This window comes from Stigmatopora argus, chromosome 6, assembly GCF_051989625.1.
Source record: "Stigmatopora argus isolate UIUO_Sarg chromosome 6, RoL_Sarg_1.0, whole genome shotgun sequence".
In the NCBI taxonomy this organism is placed as follows: domain Eukaryota; kingdom Metazoa; phylum Chordata; class Actinopteri; order Syngnathiformes; family Syngnathidae; genus Stigmatopora; species Stigmatopora argus.
In genome coordinates, this window is record NC_135392.1 from 20020130 (window position 1) to 20044600 (window position 24471).

General features: G+C 42.7%; 1 protein-coding gene across 8 annotated transcripts in view; it reads left to right on the plus strand.

Annotated features, from left to right (window-relative positions):
• mtmr14 (myotubularin related protein 14) overlaps positions 1-24471 on the plus strand; it is a 146477-nt gene that overhangs the window by 95100 nt on the left and 26906 nt on the right. For all 8 annotated transcript variants that reach the window (XM_077603610.1, XM_077603611.1, XM_077603612.1 and 5 more), the window contains 2 exons: positions 6272-6404; positions 12846-13019. In XM_077603610.1, the coding sequence (XP_077459736.1) occupies positions 6272-6404; positions 12846-13019 (307 nt within the window). The remainder of the gene's footprint in view (positions 1-6271; positions 6405-12845; positions 13020-24471) is intronic.

A 24471-nucleotide genomic window follows, 5' to 3' on the forward strand; every position in this document is an offset into this window, starting at 1 on the left:
CGTATTGAAGGTTTATATAAGTGCATTTGTATGTTTAAGGCTTGTGTAAGTAACACACATTGGTTTGTACTGAAAAAAACATTTAATAAAATGGAGAGAATACATACAGTACTGTATGCATACATTAGAGAGAGAGAGAGAGAGAGAGATTTACTAGAAACTGGCCGAAAGAAGCTATCTAATGACGATTGCAGTTTTCTTTTTTTCATCATAAATGATGCGGTAGCACTGTATGGCATCATTCAATTGATTTGCGAACTTTGTGCAATGTTCAATATTTGGGTCCTGCTGCTCGATCTTTATGTTTATGAATGGTACTGACGGTCGAACGATTCAAGTTGTATTCGCGTGCAACGCTCACCTTTTTATCACGCGCATCAAGCTTCCTTATTATTGCCACTCATTTCAAATGAAATGGCTTGCCTCTTCCTTGAACCTCCCTCAATAGAAGCCTTTCACTTTTCACCAACCATATTGAATAATGGATGCACAAGATATTTAATGATAAAAATGAAAAAGGTTCTTTGCGCAATGGAGACACGTTCACGCACTTCCGCATTGCATTGAACTGGGCAGAAGAAGGTGGATGCTGGGTGAGCTGAGCTCTCACAGCGGCAGACGTCGGTATTAGTTGCGGAATAAAGCACTACTCGGAAAAAGGCGCGCAATACAAAATCGAACTTACGAACATTTTTCGACATAAACGCAATTTGCAGACATGTTCGTATGTACCGTTGTTCGTAAGTCGAATGTTCGTAAGTAGGGGAGCGTCTGTATACATATATATATATATATATATATATATATATATATATATATGTGTGTGTGTGTGTGTATGTATATATGTAAGAGTAATTACAGTACACTTCAGTACTTTTTCAAAATTTTCTTCACTGTAAGACTAGCAACTACAGTATATAGAAGGGAAGTACTACTACAATATATAGGAAGAGACAGTTAACTTTTGAATGGGATGATGTGGCACTTTCTGGGTTGGGCAATGGTAATATAAGTGTTTATTGCACATGTCCTTATTTTTTTAAATAGGCTTTGTAATTGTCATTGATCAGTCTCTTAGAGGGTTAAGTTAGTACATTGAATTAACTTCATTTGTTCAGTGGAATCTTTAAAAAGTAAGCACATATGACATCATTTCGTCATGGGCACGCTGCATGTCTTATAGCGGCCGATATGCCTTTGTTGGCAATAACGGAGGCCAAACGTTTTCTGTAACTCTTCACAAGCTTTTCACACACTGTTGCTGGTATTTTGGCCCATTCCTCCATGCAGATCTCCCCTAGAGCAGTGATGTTTTGGGGCTGCCGTTGGGCAAGACGTACTTTCAACTCCCTCCACAGATTTTCTATGGGGTTGAGACCTGGGGACTGGCTAGGCCACTCCATTAATAATAATAATAATCGGACATAGGCCCTGTCGTCATTATCAACAACAAAAAAGCCTACTTGTCATCACACCCAGAAACTGCGTATGACGAAATTGGTGGTGCTTCTCCATAAGCTGCGTTTACTCGGCAAAAGACTTGAAATGCTTCTTACGAAGCCACTCCTTTTTTGCCCTGGCTGTGTGTTTGGGATCATTGTCATGCTGAAAGACCCAGCCACATCTCATCTTCAATGTCCTTGCTGATGGAATGAGATTTTCACTCAAAATCTCTCGATACATGGCCCCATTCATTCTTTCCTTTACACAGATCAGTCATCCTGGTCCCTTTGCAGAAAAATAGCCCCAAAGCATGATGTTTCCACCCCCATGCTTCACAGTTGGTATGGTGTTCTTCGGATGCAATTCAGTATTCTTTCTCCTCCAAACACGAGAACCTGTATTTCTACCAAAAAGTTCTATTTTGGTTTCATCTGACCATAACACATTCTCCCAGTCCTCTTCTGGATCATCCAAATGCTCTCTCGCGAACCGCAGATGGTTCTGGATGTGTACTGGCTTCAGCAGGGGGACACGTCTGGCAGTGCAGGATTTGAGTCCCTGCGGCGCATTGTGTTACTGATAGAGCCTTTTTTACTGTGGTCCCTGCTCTCTGTAGGTCCCCCCGTGTGGTTCTGGGATTTTTGCTCACCGTTCTTGTTTTCTATTTGACGCCACGGGGTGAGATCTTGCACGTAGCCCGAGATCAAGGGAGATTATCAGTGGTCTTGTATGTCTTCCATTTTCTAATAATTGCTCCCACAGTTGATTTCTTTGCACCAAGCGTTTTACCTATTGCAGATTCAGTCTTCCCAACCTGGTACAGGTCTACAATTTTGTCTCTGGTGTCGTTCGACAGCTCTTTGGTCTTGGCCATAGTGGAGTTTGGAGTGTGAGAGACTGAGGTTGTGGACAGGTGTCTTTTATACCGATAATGAGTTAAAGCAGATGCTATTTATACAGGTAACGAGTAGAGAAGTTAGACCTCTTCGACAGCCAGAAATCTTGCTTGTTTGTAGGTGACCAAATACTTATTCTCCACTCTAATTTGGAAATAAATTCTTTAAAAATCAAACAATGTGATTTTCTGTTTTTTTTTCCACATTCTGTCTCTCATGGTTGAGGTTTACCCATGTTGACAATTACAGGCCTCTCTAATCTTTTAAAGTAGGAGAACTTGCACAATTGGTGGTTGACTAAATACTTATTTGCCCCACTGTATATACACATACAGTGAACATTGCAATTCATAATGTCAGAGGTGTTTTTAACATTCAGACATTTTTTTTTGTTAAAAAGCCCGACAGCTGATGGGAGGAAGGATCTGCGGAAACGCTCTTTCCTGTAATGAGGGTGCAGCAGTCTATTGCTGAAAGAGCGCCGGAGGGACTCCACAAACTCATGCAGTGGATGGGAGGTGTTGTCCATGATGGACATCATCCTGACCAGCATCCAGAGGACAGTCCAGAATAGAGCTGCTTATTAACCAGCTTATTCAGCCTGTTCCTGTCCCTCTCTGTGCTCCCGCATCCCCAACAGACCACTGTAAAAAAAGAAAAAACACTGTAGATGCCACCACAATGTCATAAAAGGTTATCAGCAGTGTCCTGCACACTCCAAAGTACTGTGTCTCCTCAGTAGGTAGAGGCAGCTCTGGCCGCTCTTGTACAGAGCATCTAGGTTTGTGGACCAGTCCAGTTTATTGTTGAGGTGAACACCCAGGTACTTAAAATTCTCTAGGTGGTTTCGCCTACACTAGCCAACAAAGGCTGTGATGACTCTCTTGCACTCCAGGTCGTTCCCGTCCATCACTCGTCCAACTATAGCGGTGTCATCAGAGAACTGTATTGTGTCTGAAGTCCGATGTGTAGAGGTTGAAGAGGAATGGGGAGAGCACCGTTACTTGTGGGGCCCCTGTGCTGCAAACTACCACATCAGACATACAGTCCTGAAATCTCATATATTGTGGTCTGTCAATGAGGAAGTTGATGATCCATGCACCCAGGTGGTGCTTTACTCCAGCCTCTTCCAGTTTCCCTCTCAGGAGTACTGGCTGAATGGTGTTAAACGCACTGGAGATGTCAAAAACATTATTCTCACCGTGCTTCCCATGTTCTCCAGGTGTGAAAGAGCATCTTCCACACCAATGCCTGGATGATAGGCAAACCAATTTCGTTATACGCAGCTGTGTATGATGACAATAAAGGCATTTGATTTGATTTGAACTGCAGAGGGTCCAACTCTGCATTCACCAGGGGGCTGAGGTGATTCAGGATGATTCTCTCCATTGCCTTGATTAGGTGAAAGGTTAATGCCACAGTGGTTGGGCTCCCTGGCGTTCACAGTCTTTGGAACTGGGACCACACAGGAAGTTTTCCACAAGGTGGGGACCTTCTGCAGACTGAACCTGTGGTTAAAAATATTCAGAGTCACTTTGCCAAGCTGATCCGCACAGTCCCTCAGTAGTCTGGAGCTGAGGACATCTGGACCGGTAGCCTTCCTTGCCTTGATCTTCTTAAGCTGTTTTATTACCTGATCGACGGTAATTCAGAGACCGGTGGGGTAGGGGGGTGGCGTGTGAAGAGTGGAAGAAAGAGGAGGAGGGGGGAGAGGTGCTTCTGGTCAGGGGGCTCAGGGGATTGGGGGCAGAATTGAATATGTTAAGGAACTCATTTAGTGCATTGGCCTACTCCGTGTCTCCGGACTCTGGGTCCCTCTTGCTATTGCCACTATGGCCCGAAATCATCCTCAAGCCCCTCCAGACCACCTTGGCGTTGCTTCTCTGGAGTTGGTCTTCCAGCTTCTTCTTATAGATGGCCTTTCCCTTCCTTATCTCTCTCCTTAACTCCTTCCGGGCCATTTTCAGACTCTCTTTCTCCCCAGACCCAAAAGCCCTCTTCTTTTTGGTCAGGAGGGCCCTTAGATCCTGGGTGACCCACGGCTTATTGTTGGAGGAACAACGGACCTTCTTGGAGAGTACAGTGTTCTCAACACAAGTTTATATAATCCGTGATGCAGTGGGTCAAGCTGTCAATGTCTTCCCCATGTGAATTGCACAGAACCTCCCAGTCAGTGATCTCAGAACAGTCCTTGAGTACCATGCTGGTCTCCTCAGTCCATCTTTGTATGATCACTGTGGTTTGGGGTTGTTTCCTCACCATAGGGATGTCGGTGGGGATCAGACGGACCAGGTTGTGGTCTGAGCAGCCCAGTTGGGGTGGGGGTTTGAGCTGTATGCCTCCTTTGTGTTGACATGCGGCAGGTCCAGAGTTTTGTGTTCCCTGGTATGGCACTTCACATACTGAGCGAAGGTGGGGATAGTAGAAGCCAAGGAAGCATGGTTAAAATCACCGGAGATAAGAAGAAGAGACTGGGGCTGTGACGTCCACAGCCGCAGTAGCGTGAAGGAGCTCGCGAGCGACTGCCGCATCGGAGTAAGGGGGTATATATGCAGTTATTGCGATAACGTGCGAGAACTCCCGGGGGATGTAAAATGGCCTGATCCTAACAGCTACTAGTTCGATATCTCGATATATATTATATAATATATAATATCTCATCTCATTTTCTGAACCGCTTTATCCTCATTAGGGTCGCGGGGGATGCTGGAGCCTATCCCAGCTGATTCCGGGCTAGAGGCGGGGGACACCCTGAATCGGTCGTCAGCCGATCACAGGGCACAAGGAGACGGACAACCATGCACTCTCACACCTATACCTAAGGGCAATTTTAGAGTGTCCAATCAGCCTACCATCCATGTTTTTGGAATATGGGAAGAAACTGGAGAACCCGGAGAAAACTCACACAGGCAGGGGAGAACATGCAAACTCCGCACAGCTGGACATGACCTGGATTTGAACCCAGGACCCCAGAGCTGAGAGGCCGACGCGCTAAACACTCGCACCACCGGGCCGCCCATATAATATAATATATAATATATAACATATAATACATAATATATAATAATAGTATAGAAAATGATTGTATAATCTATAATTTAACGTTCATCATATTTTGATTTTAAACTTGTAATAGTTCAATTTTAATCTCATTATATTCATATTAATTTTTCTCTCAGAATTTTACATTGTATGACTTCTTGCAATTTCCCACGGCATACCTGACCATTGCTGACGGCACACCAATGTGCCGCAGCACTGAGGATGGGAAACACTGGCATACTAGACACGCACAATGATCAGGAGAAATCTTGCACCATTCTTCTGTTGCAATTAAGCAAAATTCCTGGAATGCCTAGAATGGATGACTTTTCTTGCGATCATGTTACAACATCTTGATTGGGATTAGGTCGGGGCTTTAACTGGGCCATTCCAGATTGGCAGATAAAGTGGAAATATCCAAGTTCTGGCTGTGGTTGAGAACAAAGGACGTCATTGAGGGGAAAGCGGGTTCCATTAATAGTCGAGTGGAACATCGATGAGGGGTAGCTCCTTGACCCTCCAGATATCATATCATATCACTTTTTGAGGTGCGTCAGCTGAAAACGGCATGTCTGTTTTACCTGTGCTTCCAACTTCCATGTTTAGCAGTTCAAAATCACATTATCTTCAGACTCGAAGCCACATCTGTTATAAGCTTGCCCACCCAATTCAATGAGATATTTATGCGTGCACATAGGATTTACGTATTATAGGATATTTACACTAAAAGACATGCAGCTCACTAGACTACAAGCCGCAGGTTTCAATGCGTGGATTAAAGTAGTGGTTTACAGTGTGAAAAGTATGGTGTATGTAAATGAATGAGATTCAATTTCTGGTGGCCTCATTTTTAGCCCCAAAATATTTGGCAATTTTGTTTTGTGTTTCAGAGTCAATGGATTGTGGAAGTGTGACAAGTCTGAGCAGTGACTTTATGCCCATCACTGAGGAGCTGGGTGTGACTTCCAGCTTTCAAAGTGACACTGTGGACGCCTTCTACAGCCAGCCGACACTTTCCTCTTTGTTAGTGTTACACAGCTTGAGCTTTGAGCATATTAAAAAAAATGTTGGAAAATAAATTAGACCTGCAAAATAGTTTCAATTACATGAGGGGGAGCCAAATACAGTTGACAATGGTCCTCTATGTAGACATCGCTCTATGTGGATGCTAGAGCTGAGTGAGTATACAACTATATCTGGACCTGTATCTGTTCAACCATCTAAAACTGGGGTTCTCAATACGTTGATCATTATCTATCAGGAGGACCTCCAAGGTTCTGTTGGTAGATTGGATCACACAAATAAGTAGTCATAAAAGGTTTTATATAAAATAAAAAGAAAGTGAGGTAAAAAAATGACTAAAGTGGTTAGCAGCACGATGGCTAGCTATAGTGTTTGAGTGCAAGTATCAAAGTGCAAAATATAAATTAGCAGTATTGATATGCATCTCGCAGTGTTGTGACATTTTATATTGCAGTGGCACTACTTAATTGAGTCTGGATTAGGTCCTCGGTGCAAAATCCGAGTTGAGTATGTTGTCAACTCTTTGGAAGAAACTGTCCCTGAGCCTGTTTGTTTTGGCTGGTATGGTCCTGTAGCGCCTCCCAGGGGGAAGCCGGTTGAAGAGGTGGGATGTGTATTGTCTTTTGTGATGCTCTTTGCCCTATCTAGGCACCGGGAGTTGTAGACTGTGGACAGGGAAGGTAGGGGCATCTGATGATCCTTTGAGCTGTGTTGATCACACACTGCAGTCTTTTCTTGTCTGCTTCTGTACAGCTTGAGTGCCACACTGGCACAGCATAGGTCAGCACACTCTCAATGGCTGACCAGTAGAAGGTTGGGGTTGAGTTGCTCCTGAGTTACCCCTCCTAGGTACTCTCAGGAAATGTCGCCTCTGCAGTGCCTTCTTGACGAGTGCTATGGTGTTTGCTGCCCAAAAGAGGTCAGCAGAGATATGGACCCCCCACGAATTTGAAAGACTCCACACATTCGCCATTAATATGCAAGGGGGCAGGAGCAGCTTTGTTCCATCAGAACCCCAGGATGAGTTTCCTACTTTTAGAAATGTTCAGCGCCAACTTAGTGAGGGCGCAGCATTCGCTGAGTCTAAGGACCTCCTCTCTGGAGGCCGTCTCGTTCCCCTTTGTGTCAACCGCAAATTTCACAATGTTGTTCATAGTTTGCGTGTGTCTATAGTCGAAAGTGTAGAGCGAGTAAAGTAGTGGACTCAGCACACAGTCTTGGAGCGAGCTCGTGCTAAGCCTGCGGGTGGAGGAGAGGTGGAGACCCAGCTTCAAGTGCTGGGGTCGGTTGACCAAAAAGTCCTTAATCCAGTTGTAAGTGGAGGTTTGGCACCCCAGGTTGGACAACTTGGGATAAGAATGTCTAAGAATATTGTGTTGGCTGAGCTGTAGTCAATGAAGAGGATTCTGACAACGTATTTACTACTCGCATATAAGTCGCCCGCGCATATAAGCCGCACCCTAAAAGCTGCTTGAAATTTTTGAATTTTATAATTTCTCACGTATAAACGTGTATATACACTGACCTATGTTAGATGGCCGTGTCCCGAGCGAGCAGTGACGAGAAAATTATTTTTTTCACGTTTTATGCAAGTTTTTAAGTTTTTTCTTGAATTTCATTCATAGACATCAGAAGAAATTTTGTTTTATTTCAAAATCAAGGCTACTCGCGTCTGGCAAAAAAAAATGCAGACGGCAGCGCCCCGACCTCCCTAAGATGGCCGGGCCCCGACCTCGGTAAGATGGCTGCGCCCCAACCTCACTAAGATGGCTGTGCCCCGAGTGAGCAGTGACGGGAACGTTTCACGTTTCATGCAAGATACGTTTTTTTCATGAATTTTATTCATAGACGTCAAAATAAATTTTGTTTTGCGTTTTATCTGTTTATCTTTTGTCTATTTTGAAATAAATGACGGTATCGGCATTCGCTTGCGTCATGACGTCACGTTGCACGCATGGGCACCATTTTGTAGTGACGTCATCGTGTCACAGCGCCCTCAAATTGCAGGTTTTTTTGCAAGTCATGTTTTTATGCGCATATAAGCCGCACCCTCAATTCAGTCATCTTTTTTGTCCGAGAAAAGCGGCTTATATGCGAGTAAATACGGTAGTTCCCCCTTTTCGTAAGGTGCCTCAGTGCAGCATGGAGGGCGGTGGTTATTGCATCTCCAGTGTATCTATTCGGCTGGTATGCAAACTGATGTGGGCCATGGGTGAGGGGAAGACAGGCTTTGATGTGATTCAGTACCAGTTTTTCAAAGCACTTTGTGATAATTGGTGCGAGTGCTACTGGGCGGAAGTCGTCCAAATTGTTTGTGGGTTACTTCTTGGGCACTGGGATGATGGTGGCTGATTTTATCCAAACTGGGATGGTGGCTTGTTCTAGTGACAGGTTGAAAATGTTATTTGACTGCTGTTAGTTGTTCAGCACATGCCACGAGTCCCTCTGGTCCTGTGGCCTTCCAGGGGTTGACAGCGCGGAGCACACGTCTCACGTCCACTACCTCTACGGTGAGTGGGATGGTTTCTGAATTTGCTGTGGGAGTTAGTCGATGTTGAGGTAGTTTTATTAACTGCTGGGCTTGGGACTCAAAGCAGGCAAAAAACGTTTATCTCCTCTGCTAGTGCTGCACCTGAGTCTGCAGGAGTCGTGGCACAGTCCTTGTAATTAGTGAGAGACTGTATGCTCTGCCACATTTTTCAGGGGTTGTCGAGTTGCCCTTGTATCTTTCTCTTGTTGTCTGCTTTATGCCTCTCTTTGTGTGCGGCAAATCTTTTTTCCAATACGATGCCCTAAGATGATGATGCAATGGGAACGCTGCAACCACCACTCCGTGTCAAGAGACCTGTGCCCCATCCCTCCAAGTCAGTGCTGAGCAAATTTGAGTATGTTAAGAGCAGCAGCAAACTGAGTCTCTAACGTACATGCACACATACACAACTGCAACTCTGTGCTAATAAAGTTGAATTGTACATATTCGGTTATGCAACCTGTGATTGACTGGCCACCGATACAGGGTGTCCCCCACCTGGTGCTTGTAGTTAGCTGACCCCTGTAAGCCTTGTGAGAATAAGCAGTTTAGAAAATGAATAAACGATGAACCGTTATGCAACATGCATCAACATACGTTGTTAGAAGAAATAATGATATGGTTGGATCGGTTTAGATTAATAATTTATCGGTGGCCCAGAAAAAAGGTAGATATAGGGAGGTTGGCTACTTGAAAAGTAGATCTTGAGAAAAGTTTTAATTCCCCTAATCTAACTTATCTGCTGTATTTATTCGAGTATAGCGCGCACCCATAATTTGTGACTAAAAATAGTATAATTTTTTTTCACTTTTTCTCAGCTCACACCAAGGATTGCACCGGTACTTGTAACTGGCAAATGCTGAATACATGTCGCCATGACAAAATATTTATTCACAACATATGGTACAGAAACCTGGTAAAACAAACTACCAGTATGAACACAGTTCTCAAAAGGAATTTATAATTTTAAATCCTTAAAGTCTAATTCATCATCATAATATTCACAATTTTTCAGTCTGATTCATCATCATCAGATTCACCAAACAATTGATTCCATTATTCTTGAGCAAGGATTGTGCTCCCTGAGCAGACTCGAGTGAGCAGCTGCCCCGCTAACGTTTCTTTGGAGCAACTTTTTTTATTTATTTTACCCTCCCTTATAAACTTGCCAAAGGCTATTTTATTTGGAGAAGGCTGGCTTTTATAAAAGAAGGTAGATCATATCCTATGAGAAGGGTGATAAACATTTACCATCCGGCGGACGAAGACAGTTTTTTACGTCTCCCATTATAACGGCTGCGGAGAGGACTTTTTCACTGGCGGAGGGAACCTTTTCACCGGTGGAGGGGACTTTTTCATCGGCGGAGGGCAGTTTTCTCACTGGGATCTGGTCATAAAAGCAAAGATGTCATGTATAACACGCACCCGAACTTTGCTTCATTTTTTGTACAAAATTTTGCGGGTTATACTCAAATAAATACGGTAGATGTACTCAGAGGTGCGGGATGGGGCCTAAACCAGAGGTTGATTTGATTTTGTCGGAAGTCAGTGTGACACTTTTTAAAAACTTAAACCAGCATTTTTTTAGTGTGACACTGAAATGGATAGATAAATGTTATATTTATTATTTGAAACCTTTGGCAGAATAGCCTCAATGAAAATCAAATGTTTTGATGACAAAACTAAGAACTATTCTAGTTTTTATATGGGCATCGATAGTAGACCGCAGGGGAGCTCAGGTAAGGTAGGAATTTTAACAAGGGGCGGCTGGTAACCGGGGAGTCGTCTTATTCTTTTTTTTTTTGGGACACAGAGGTGTGACCCTTCCCGAGTTGTGAAGGAGGATAACGGTCATGCTACGCTGTCCAGCGAGGAAGGAGGAGTGGAGAGTTATCGACGCTGAGCTCCTGAGTCAGCACTCGATTCACCAGGGCCACTTCCTGCTTCTCGCTCGCCAATGCCAGTTCAAGGTTCCCGCTCGCTAGTGCCAGTTCAAGCTCCCCGTTTGCCAAACCCAGTTCAAGCTCCCCGCTTGCCAAAGCCAGTTCCTGCACCCTGTTCTCATGGGCCCGTGCCGGCGGCCCGTTGTCTCTATCTCTCTCTCTCTCTCTCTCTGTCTCTCTCTCTGTCTCTCTCTCTCTGTCTCCCTCTCTGTCTCTGTCTCTCTCTCTGTCTCTCTCTCTGTCTCTCTCTCTGTCTCTCTCTCTGTCTCCCTCTCTGTCTCTGTCTCTCTCTCTGTCTCTCTCTCTGCCTCTCTCTCTGTCTCTCTCTGTCTCTCTCTGTCTCTATCTCTGTCTCTATCTCTGTCTCTATCTCTGTCTCTCTCTGTCTCTCTCTCTGTCTCTCTCTCTGTCTCTCTCTCTGTCTCTCTCTCTGTCTCTGTCTCTCTTTCTGTCTCTCCCTCTGTCTCTCCCCCTGTCTCTCCCCCTGTCTCTCCCTCTGTCTCTCCCTCTGTCTCTCCCTCTGTCTCTCCCCCTGTCTCTCCCCCTGTCTGTCCTCTCTCTCTCTCTGTCTCTGTCTCTCCCTCTGTCTCTCCCTCTGTCTCTCCCTCTGTCTCTCCCTCTGTCTCTCCCGCTGTCTCTCCCGCTGTCTCTCCCCCTGTCTCTCCCCCTGTCTCTCCCCTGTCTCTCTCTCTGTCTCTCTCTCTGTCTATCTCTCTCTCTCTTTCTCTCTCTGTTTTATGTCTAAAATGTCTGTATTCTCACCCTCTTGCTACTGTGACAGTGAAATTTCCCGAATACGGGTTGAATAAAGTTATCTAATCTAATCTAATGTTAGGCATTTATTTTATTGCACTTTTTCACTCTGTGTGACCTGTCCCTGTGATTGCCCATTGAGTTCACCTGTCGTTTCCCGGGGAAACTGGTGTATCTGGTGTATATGATACCTGGTGTATCTCCTGCTTGTTGCCTCTTTTGTGACCCAGATGTTTCTGATTGTCTTGTCATTCCATGTCTGTCTATTTAAAACAGGGGTGGACAAATTTTTCCATAAAGGGCCGCAGTGGATGCAGGTTTTCATTCCAACCTATAGAGAGGGCACCTTTTCACCAATCTGCTGTCCTACAAGAGCAATCAGTGGGTTACAGTCAGGTGCTTCTTGTTTTCTGCAGAAATCTCATTGGTTGAACTCTCTGTGCTGGATCAGTTGGAACAAAAACCTGCACCCATAGTGGCCCTCGAGGACCGGTTTGCCCACCCCTGATTTAAACCCTCTGTATCTGTTAGTCCTTGTCGGATGGTCTTGTATACCCACGTTTTTCCATTTTCTCTGGCCATGTCCTGTGATCCTCGTTTCCCCCACGTCTTCCTCGTCAGGTTTGATTTTGAAGTCTGCTATTTTTTGAGAACCTCGCAACAGTCACTAAAGTTTTTGTTAGTGCACTCTCACTTCTTGTTCCCACCTGCTTCCCTGCAATTGGGTTCTACTACACCCCACGATCCGCAAAAGCCTAACAATTTCTTAAACAAAATTGATTGAAGTGGCTCTCAATTGCTCACTGGTTGGGTTTTTGCCAGAGATTACTTTAATCAAACAACAGAACGACCGACCGCGTCAAAATTCAATCGCTAATTGAACTATATTTTTTCTTACTTAACAATCTAAACACAAAATATAGGTACGCTGAAGAAAGCAATGAGCAAGCACCCATTAAGGACTCAAGACGAACATGGATGAGTGTTTGTACTCATGTTATGCTCATGATTAGAATTATTTCATTATCCGTGACAGATACTCTTGTGATACGAATATCTAACTCATCGCTAGTAGATGCTTATTGGCTCCACCCAAACCATTCAAACAGTGCAATATAAATGTTCACAGTGTCAATTTTAAAAATTGCTACAATTTAAGTTACTTTTTTTTCTTGTTCAATATTTATTGAAAATACATTTTTATCCCTTACTCAGGAAGAAAGCCACCACCTGCTCACCTCAAATGGTCGTGTGGAACAAACAAAACCCTCTGGATGACCAGCTACCATATCCCCTAAGTGAGGCAAGATCCTCTAGTTCCTCCTCCCACCACTCAGAACACGCCATCACGCGTGCTGGCAGTAGTCCATTGGCTGTCCCTGGCCAAAGGTAACTATGTAGATATAACTTTCAACTATGGCTGAACAATTGACAATTTTCCGAACAAAATTGTTATTTGAAACAAAACGATAGGATGCAAATTGTGGATAACAATCAATGTGTACCCACATATTGCAAATACAACAAACATACAACAAACATACAACACTTGAATAAAATGAATTACATTTACTAGTCTTGTTAGGGCATAAGCGTTATGGAAGATGAATGAAAGAAAAACTTTATTTTGGTGCCGTACAACTGATTTTAAGAAATTTTTTTGGGGGGGAGGTTTCATAGCAAGTAGAGGCATTTTACATTGAATTAGCATAATTCGTTGCACGATCATCAATATTTCCCCCTAAATACTTTAAAAATTATAAAAGTATACCAATTTTGTATGAAATGTGTTAAAATAAATGGATGTATGCAAAACGAGTAAAAATATGAGAAATTCATTAATGAAAATGATGAAAAATTATTCATTAACCCATTAAATTGGGATTGGCAGTTGCAGCTGAGTAAACATATTTACACATGCATGTAAACGCACAATTTAATAACTTAAAATTATTTTGCATACTCAGAAAAAACTAAATAAATTAAAAAAAAGAAAAACTCAAAACTCAGTGACAAATGAGGGCACACGTATCACGAACTCACCACCAGCCGCAGTTGATTAGCCATTTTCTGGGTCAAAGTCAAACTCTTCTGGTGATGGTGAGCTCATTTGGACCAGCTTTGGTGTCTGCCTAGAGTGCGCCATTCCCTGGCATCTGTTATGGTATCATGGAGACGCAGCTCCCTACTCGCCAGTGGGAGGCCAGTGAGGTGTTGGTAGATAGCCAATGGGAAAGCAACCCTATCACAACAATTAGAAAAAATGGGATATAGAGTGTATTTATGTTAAAGGGAATGTTTGATTTTATATGATGTTCCTTAACTTGGAATTATTTCATATCTTAAGCTTTTTTTCTAACCTGAATATTTTGTATCTAGAAGCATTCCTAAAGTTGATGCACCTGTTTGTTTTTTCCCCTCCTTAATACATCTCCTCAGTATATAGGATCGGAACATGCCTAATAAGAATCCATTGTGTACGCAGTCAGATAAGTAGGGCCGGGACAAGCTGGCTGTTTTTTCCTGGTCCCTTTGTTGAGAATATGCACGAATGTTTTAAATTTATAAGGTATGTAAGACTCAATGATAATGATAACAGCGAACTGATTTCTATAATGGCCAGGAAAAATAAATGTGACTTCAGGGGCATGTCACAATGAAATTTCCCGAATACGGGATGAATAAAGTTATCCAATCCAATCCAATCCAATTTTGAAGGAGTCGAAAGACTCAATCGAAAGCAGAGAGAATATAACACAATTCCAAAGCCTGGCAGCAACAGCCTGGAAGGATCATTTTCCTCTGGAATCCCAGTATGCAGTACCATTAGTAAATTCTGATCCACAGATCTCAGGGCCCAAGGTGGGGTGTATTTCATACTCATTTTCTGAACCGCTTTATCCTCATTAGGGTCGCGTGGGGTGCTGGAGCCTATCTCAGCTGACTCTGGTCCAGAGGCGAGGGACACCCTGAATTGGTGGCCAGCCGATCGCAGGGCACAAGGAGACAGACAACCATGCACACTCACACCCATACCTAGGGGCAATTCAGAGTGTCCAATCAGCCTACCATGCATGGTTTTGAAATGTGGGGGGAAACCCACACAGGCCCGGGGAGAACATGCAAAATCCACACAGGTGGACGTGACCTGGATTTGAACCCAGGATCTACTATATGTATAATCAAATTTTAGATCAATTCATCTATTGTTGAGACAATGGTCTCAATTGACTAGATTAATACTCTGCTAATTAATAGATTAAATAGAAATTGGAGACTTGATAGGTGCTCACCTGTAGAATAATTGTCCCTAAATTCAACTTGTTCTAATGCTTTCCTTTATTTAATTAATTATTAATCAGGAAGAAACTCCAGAAAATAGCCATGAGGATTGATCCAGACATCCTTAGAATATTCCTGCCAAATGTCATTGTGATCCATGCAAATAGTGGCTTGAAAGGCCTTGAGGATGTAGAAAGTTTCTATTTTAGACCTGCTTCTTGGTAAATTCACTTCCTCTTTGCACCTTCATCCAAAATGGCTGTGAATGCTCAATTTTTTCCTCAACATCACACATTCACTGTGTGCAGAATTATTAGGCATTTGGGCTCAATTGTGCGGACACCCTAAAATCAGTGAGAAATGAAGAGGACAATTTTTCAAAAACTGAATTTCTGCAACTCAAAATGCTTTTCAGTATCTTATGTGGCCCGCACAAGCTTGTATGCATGCGTGAGAATGTTGCGGCATGCTCCTAATGAGAGACGGATGGTTTCTTGTAGCATTTTCTCCCAGATCTATGAGAGGTCATCCCTGTGCTTTTGTAATGTCTGAGTTGCACCTAAACATAATGTCCTACAAATGTTTTATTGGGTTTAAGACAGGGAATCATCAAGGCCATTCAATTGTTTCAATTCCTTCATCCTCCAGCTGCTGCCTGCATATTGTCGTCCTTCACCACTTTTGTGGCTTCAACTCGGCTTCAGTCTATTGGGGTATTTTATATTAAGTATCCAATTTTTTTTGATTTAATAATAATAATCTATGTCCGATTATTATTATTAAATCAAAAATGTTCATAAAAATGTCAAAATTGACGCTGAACCTTGCCACTCAAAAACATTGCGGAAGACGGAATTGTCACTCATCCCTGCTCCAAATAAGAAAAATGGTGGGTGCCGGTTGGAGGCCGTCACTCTTATCTGAAAATAGAGCTCTGAGCTTTTTTTTCCAGAAATGCAAGCCCCGGGCGACCTTACAGTGGACGCTGTTTCCCTTATGCAAAAATAAAGCACTCTGAGTGGACAGGACAGCCGGGAGCCTCAGGGCAGTGGAACTGAGGGTGGAATTTACCAGAAATGTTTCAAGTGCGAACTACAGGCGACGTTACGATGGACGCCAGGGCGGCAATATCAAACTTTCCAATTCTGGTATTCTTGAGCAAATGCCAGTCGAGTTCCATGGTGTTGGGCAGTGAGCACAAGCCCACTGCAGGACGTCAGGCCCCCTTGCCTCCTTAATGAAGTCTGTTCTTGATTGTTTGCCAAAGGCTAATTTCCATCTTTCGTTACTTGGGCAGGTTGATGTTAAAAACACAAGATAAAATAAATAAGGGAAGAGTAGGGACGAAGAAAAAAAACAGGACAAAGACTAGAAACTAGCATAGAAACGATGAGACAAACAAGAATAAAACAGGTCTAGGCAGTGTTGTGATAGCAATGTTGTTCATCCAGCAGCCAGGCTTTAAGATGATTGGCAAAGAGGTTGAGAGACAGGAGTTCACATGTTATTTGGTATTGAGTTCCAGGTATGGGAGGCACAAATAGAGAAGATGGTTTGGCTAAATGCATTCTTTCTGAAGGTAACTACACACCTCGAAAACCAGCTGTTGTTGATTTGTTGGATTTTTTTTTTTTACAAATTCTTGCAGTGGAGGAGGAGCTTTGTGATGGAAGATTTTGTGAACCAAGATTGGCATCAGTATATTTAACAGTATTGTCCTAGCTCAGGTGTTCAGGTTTTTTGTTTTAATATCTGTACTGATTATGTTTTTGGTTTTACAATACTTTCAGAGCTTTCTTATACATTCAATTGGCTTTAGTGTTGTCTTGCAGGCCGATAAACAAGTTGTTAGGCAGTAAGATGTGTGATATGATCATTGTGTCAAAATACATTTTGCTGATTGAGGAGTTAGATCAAGGGTGGGCAAACTATTCCACAATGGGCTGCAGTGGGTGCGAGTTTTCTTTCCAACCTATAAGAGGAACCTTTCCACCAATCTGGTAATTCAAAAGTGCAATCAGTGGATTGCAGTCAGGTGCTTCTTGTTTTAGCACAAACCTCATTGGTTAAACTGTCTGTGTTGGATCGGTTGTACCAAAAACCTGCACGCACAGTGGCCCCCGAGGACCGGTTTGCCCAACCCTGAGTTATATTGTTTCTAATGAACCTACAGTTGGACAAATTAAATGTAATTCTATTCAGTGTTTTTTATCTGTTGTTTAAAAAGACGTTGTGAGTCCTTGGATAAAAACGTTGGGATCACTGTCAGTTGTTGTTCTTTTTGCGGAGTACATAATAATAATAATCGGACATAGGCCCTGTCGTCATCATCAACAACAAAAGCCTAATTGTCATCACACCCAGAAACTGCGTATGACGAAATTGGTAAAATATATTAAAAATAATCCGGGTGGATTGACAAAAGAACTCCAGCCGCTAGATTGGGGTCAACAGAGCATTCAAAGCTAGACTGCAAACTATATATATATATATATATATATATATATATATATATATATATATATATATAATGCTGAAAGTCGAGCCTGTCCTGTCGTATTTCTGGCATAGTACGTTTTTTTTTTCGATTTTGGGCTGAAAATGTCTGTTCCCAGTTGTGACAGGCTTGCTTGCTTCGGAGTTGTCCGACCTTTCTTAATTATATGCGGTGTTTCTTGAAAGGTCTGTCTTGAAAATGGCTTTGACAGTAAATCTGTAACTATATCCATTTCTTCTCCTCCTTCAGCCATTGTGAGTTGACAAAACCGCTATTAAATCAACACAACAATATATTTGCTTGTGCAGCTCGCTCCAGATAAAGTTTGGTAGCTCTGGCTAGTCCACTCTATCACTAGCCAATCATAGTTTGTGAAAGCGATGACGTATCAATACACCTGCGAGAAGGCCTTGGTGTCGCCAACTCGAAATCTGATTGGTTAAAGCAGGGGTCACCAAACTACGGCCCGCGGGCCGGATCCGGCCCGCCGGCACATTTGGACCGGCCCTCTGAACAATACCAGACACGCTATCGTTTTTTTTTTTTTTTTTTTTTTTAATTTTTTTTTTTTTTTTTTTTTTTTTAATTTTTTTTTTTTTTAATTTTTTTTTTGGGGGGGGGGGTGCAGCCCGCCGGCACATTTGGACCGGCCCTCTGAACAATACCAGAGACGCTATCGGATTTATTTTCCTATTTGGCCTTGAAGACTGGGACGTTTTAATCTTGTGTTTGGTTCATTGCACCCCTGCTGAGCCCACAAATCATCCCAGTGAAGCGGGCCTTCGCATTGCTCCTTTGGTGACACGCGCGGGGAGAGTGTTTGCCTTTGATGCATGCGGGCATTCCACCGTTGCATGCGTGAGCAGAGTGTTAGCGAGACATCTGGACGATCGCAGGTGAGGGCGGAGCCCTGGGGCCATCACTATTGCGATGCTATTCAAGCATATAAAAACTGTGTAACCGGAACCTGTTTGAGAACGGAATAATGGCGAAAAGGTTAGTTAAGAAAAAAATTGATTCAGAATGCAGGGTATTTAACCTGCAGTGGACAAACGATTATTTTTTTGTTAAATGCAAAGAAAAGGCTGTTTTTCTCATCTGTCAAGAGACGGTGGCAGTATTCAAAGAATACAATCTTCGCCGGCACTATGAATCCCGTCACAAAGACAAGTACGATAGCGTGCAAGGCCAAATACGAGCAGACAAACTCTCAAAGCTAAAAGTTGGAATATTATCTCAGCAGACTACATTTCTACGCCAAGCTCAGCTGAACCAGGCATCCGTTCGGGCCAGCTTTCGGGTTGCTAAACTGATAGCAAGCAACGGTAAGCCTTTCACTGACGGAGAGTTTTTTAAGAAATGTATGGATGTTGTCGTGGAGGAAGTGTGTCCCGAGAAGAAAGATGCATTTAATGCCGTAAGTCTGTCGGCGAGTACAATCGCCAGACGCGTTGAAGAAATCGGGAGTAATGTATATGCCCAGCTGCAGCAGAAGACGAAAGAATTTGACTTTTTTTCATTAGCACTGAATGAAAGCACGGACGTGCAAGACACAGCGCAACTGCTCATTTTTATTCGTGGAGTTAGCGCAAACTTTGAGATTTGCGAGGATCTGGCAGCCCTCCAAAGTCTCAAATGGACTACAACAGGAGAGGATATTTTTGACAAAGTGTGCCAAACCATGGAGAAGTTGGACCTGGACTGGTTAAAGCTAGCTAGCATCACGACTGACGGGGCTCCTAGCATGGTGGCTGAAACTCGCGGTCTAATAATGGGACGCATGAACCGGGAGTTGGAAAAAAGGGGTCTCATCGCCCCGCTACGAGTCCACTGCCAAATTCACCAGCAAGCACTGTGCTGCAAAATGTTGACGTGGGATTCTGTAATGACGGTTGTGGTGTCGTGCATAAACTTCAGAGCAAAGGGAGAAGATTGTGCATGGCACATCAGAAAGTTAATGTTCCATGGCTTTTTTTTCTATGAAGAACCCAGAGAGAGTTATTTAGTTATTATTTATTTCATAAATAGTGTTATTTATTTCCTGTTTTTTCTGTGAAGAACTCAGAGAGGGTTATTTAGTTATTATTTATTTCATTAATAGTTTTATTATTTGTTTCCTGACTTTTTTTCTGTAAAGAACCTGGAAAGGGTTATTTGGTTGTGTGGCTTTCTGGAAAACAATAAATTTTTTGAGCTCCCCTACGATCGTCACACTTTTTCTGTTACAAACTGACACCGGCCCCCCATCAGAGAAGGGAAAGGTTATGTGGCCCTCACAGGAAAAAGTTTGGGGACCCCTGGGTTAAAGCAACAGTTTTATCGACGCTTATTTTATGCTGCAGGGCCTGCAGAACTGATTGTGAAGGCCTCCAGGTAGATTTCTGACCCTGGCAACAAATAATGGCTGAAATGTGATTGGTTAAATGCTTAAATATGAAAATACACATCTGGAAGCAGTGCAACCAGCAGAAAAGGAATGAAAGGAAATTGACAGACAATTTGGAATTATTTAATAAGTATTCATGGACAAGATATAATAATTAACATCAGTCTGTGATTCAGATATGTTTTAGGCCTTCAGAGAAGGCCTTGCAGGCCCTGATGGGCCACCACTGCCTGGTATCATTATTGCGGCCTGCTTTACTTCCCCTTGCAACCTACCAGAAAAACAACTCTCTTTTGACCACATTTTGTCATCACGGAGTTCTTTATTTACAATTATTAGTTCGAATGAAATGAATAGCTGCCTTGTGTTTCACTCGCCTGTCTTCGGTGCGGTGAATGAATGAAATGAATAAGCGGGCCCTGTTATTCATTGAAAAACAAAAAAGAAGAAAGTGGTGTGCGGTTGACTGATATTGGAAGGCAGTCGTAACCCACCTACTAGCATTGCTATGCTATTGAAGCAGGAGGAAGCATTAAAAGCAATGAGTCCTTGGCATGGACTCTCTGTACTGGACCACGAGATGGAAATACTTTTATTCCTTTGGAGTTCTATTTAATGCTAAGTTGTTTTGAATTCATAATTTGAAGTTGTTTAGATGTGTTTTTATGTGCATGTGGACGTGTGCTAACGTTAGCTTCTTCCTCACTGTACTGTAATGTACTACTGCACGAATAGTTCTTGCATGCTTGTTATTCATTTGATTACATTAATAAATCATTTTATTATCATTTTCTTTCATTTTTGTCGTTTTCTCACATTTTTCATATAAAGGTGAAACACTGATCATTTTAAAATGGTTTAGTCGATAGTTTTTTGAGGACCGTGGAGGGAATTACATAATTTACATTTAAAGTACTGCTTCAACTTCATTTCGTAAGTACAGGTACGACTGTGTATATATAAATGTATTTCAACTACTCTGTTGCAGCACATCATCAGGTGTGCTGTGGGAAATTATCCAATTTGTCTGCCTGTGCCTGGCATCATGTAATAATGTAGTACTTGTACTAGCAATTTTTGGATTTTCCTCACAAATGCATTATCCGCCATTGACGGCACTAGACTTCCAACTCATTTGAAGTGGGTGGGTAGCAGCATATGAACGTTCGTTCATTCATTTATCCATAGTAGTCTTCCATACCAGTAGATGTCAGCAGCAGGTAGCTAAATGATTAGTACTTAGGTACAAGCGAATTAGTGATGCATTGATGCAGTGGCAGGTGGGATTCACAATGGCCTTGTGGATAGCTGGCCGATGGTGAAAGTGGTAGATTCGTTTTTGATGAGGAAAAATGCTGACTCTTAATTGGACCCTGGAGAAAATCCAGACCCACATGAAGGCCCAAGTATGAGTGGAGGTCCAGTAAAGTTTCTGGCACGAGGCATTATATTGAAAGTTATATTTCATTTGGATTTCCTTTTCCTGGAGATGCAACGGCACCGACTCAGTTGGGCTTTGTATGCGGTGAAAGCTCTCCAACAGTGCTATTGTCCCAAGTAGCTAAAATGCCATCTCCAAACAAAACACCATTTACTTCAAAACAAAAATGTGGATGATTTTTGACCTGCATGAACACATGGATAAACAAGCAATTTTCATGAGAAAAAAACAGGGGAAAAGAAGAAAGCCCTTAAAGTTAGCTACCATGTCGTTGAACTTGTGGCTAAATCAAAAAAGTCCCACACTGTGGCAGAGCAATTAATAACTCCCGCCTACAAACCCTTTGTTAATGAGATGCTCAGACCAGAAGCCCACTCTCAGAGAACACAATATCCAGACGCATTGTTGCGATGTCTGCGGATGAATATGAAAAACTATAAAATATGTTTTTCTTTCTGTTCATTTGATTACCATTCTAGAATTTATAATATAATCTTATTCTTCAATGTGAAGAAAAGAGCATGTCCTGATAGGAATGTAAATATAGTCTAGGTATATGCATTTTGCTGGGGTTGAAATGAATGAGGTGGTTAAATAGCTTCTTGGTGGCAAGGCCCTGAGGTTGGATGAGATACATTTGGAAATTCTAAAGGCTCTGGAAGTTGTGGGGTTGTCTTGGTTGATACGCCTCTGCAACATCGCGTGGACATCGGGGGCAGTACCCTTCGGAGTCTTGTGGTTGGTACTCCGGGAGTATGGTTTACTGGAATCCCTGATACGTGGGGTTTGGTCCCTGTATGACCAGTGTCAGAGTCTGGTCCGCATCGTCAGCAGTAAGTCGCATCCGTTTCCAGGGGGAGATTCTACTCTGCCAAGGGTGCCCTATGTCACCGATTCTTTTCATAACTTTTATGGACAGGAATCGCTAGATGCAGCATTAAGGGGGTGCTGTTTGGTGGCCTCAGTTTTGCATCCGTGCTTTTTGCAGATGATGTAGTTCCGTTGGCTTTATCAGGGTGCGATCTCCAACTCTCACTGGAACGATTCACAACCAGATGTGAAGCGGTCAGGATTAGAATCAGCAGCTCCTTATCTGAGACCATGGTCCTCAGCCAGAAAAAGGTGGCATTGCCCTCCGGGTCAGGGATGAGGTCCTTCCCCAAGTAGAGGAAATCAAGTAACTTTAGGTATTTTCTACAAGTAAGGGAAAAATGGAGCGAAATGTCAACAGTCGGATTGCTGCAGCGATAAGGTGAGAAGTTCGGTCATCCATCTGTCTTGGAGTAAAGCCGCTTCTCTGCATCAAGAGGAGCCAGATGAGTTGGCTTAGACGTCTGATTAAGAAGCCTCTTGACTCCTCCGTTGTGAGGTTTTCCAGGAACGTGGCCACCAGGCCGACCCAGGACACACTGGGTAGACTATATCTCCCGGCTGGCCTGGAAAAGCATTGAGATCTTCCTGGAAGAGCTGGATGAGAGGGAAGTCTGGGATTCCCTGCAGAAGCTGCTGGGAACCGACCTCGGATAACCAGAAGAAGATGAGAACTTTTAATGAATTTATGGATGTTTGAATGCTTTATATTATTATTATATTAACATGAGTACATGTTACATTAAGCTCAAGCAAACTCAGCTTTGTCCTGATGCATGCTCGCAAATGTTTCATGCTAGCATGTCATAATTCAGGCTGCACGCATATGTTGCACTCATTAAGCAAATGTGCCTTGTGTATGGGTTAAATACTGAAATTGCAAAGTGAGACAGCACCTTTCAAGATGGTGCGCCTCATAGGCATCGAATATGGTACTTATATTTTGAGGTTTGAGGGTTTGACCAGTTCATCAAGACCTGGTCAAAAAGCATCATGTAACATTTACTATAGACATTAAATTCCCCAATTATTATTATTCACAAATGCAAAACCTGTTTTTAATCAAGTTCAAATTGAACTATGACCATGGTGCTCGCCCCCTAAATGTTTCAGTAGGCGAGAGACTAAAAGCACAATGTGTGTGCCTTCTACTTCCGAACTTGGAACCTACAGTAAAACAATATTTCTGCAATTAATTAATGTACTGTATTTACACGCTTATAGGACTCACTGACTTAAAGGGCGCTATCTCAGTTGTGGATTCAATTTCTGTCTTTTGCCCATACACAAGGCACTTCAGCTCAACGAGCGCTATATTGCGGTTGTGCTAGCATGACATATGCTAGCACGCATGCTAGCATATGTTGCAACAAGAGCAAAACTGAATTGGATTGTGTGAGTATTTACAATATTTTATCAATAGTCTTGATAATTGTACTTGTATTTTTGTATAGATGTGAAAACATGGAGTATGGTGTGTAGTGATAATAGAGTAGATCCTACGTCGCGGTTTTTCGATTATCGTCACCATGTCTGGTCTACATTATCCGCGATATTTGAGGGATTACTGTAAAGTTGTATGAAAAAGTTTGGGCACCCCTGATCGTTTTCAAGATTTATAAATTATTGGTTGTTCGAATCAGCAATTTCAGTTAAATGTATCATATGTCAGACAAATACAGTGATATTTGAGTGAAATTAAGTTTATAAGATTGAGCGAAAGTGTGCAATAATTACTTAAAAGTAGGCAGGTGCATAAATTTGTGCTCCTTTGTTGTTTTCTTGATTTGAATACCTTTAGCCCTAATTATTGGAACACACAATTTGGTAATCTCATTGACCCTTGACCTAAAAACACAGGTGAAGCCAAATAATAAGAAAGAATATTTAAGGTGGCCAGTTGCAAGTTCTTCTCCCTGAATCTTCTCTAAAGTGGCAAAATTGGAGCAGCTGTCAAATGTCCTGAAAACAAAGATTGTTCAACAGGGAAGGATACAAAACGCTAGCTCAGAGATTTCACCTGTCAGTTTCCACTAGTGAGAAACATAGTGAGGAAATGGAAGACTGCAGGCACGGTTCTAGTTAAAGCCCAAAGTGGCATGCCAAGAAAAATCTCATTTAAGCAGAGGCGAAGGATGGTGAGAACAGTCAAACTCAACTCACAGAGCAGCTCCAAAGACCTAAAACATGATTTTGCTGCAGATGATGTCACTGTGCAACATTCAGCTACAAGAAGATACTGTATGGGAGAGTAATGCGGCAGATGCAGTTTTTGCGCACATGCCACAAACGGAGTCGCTTGAGGTACGCTGAAGCACATTTGGACAAGACAGCTTCATTTTGGAATGGACTGATGAAACTAGTT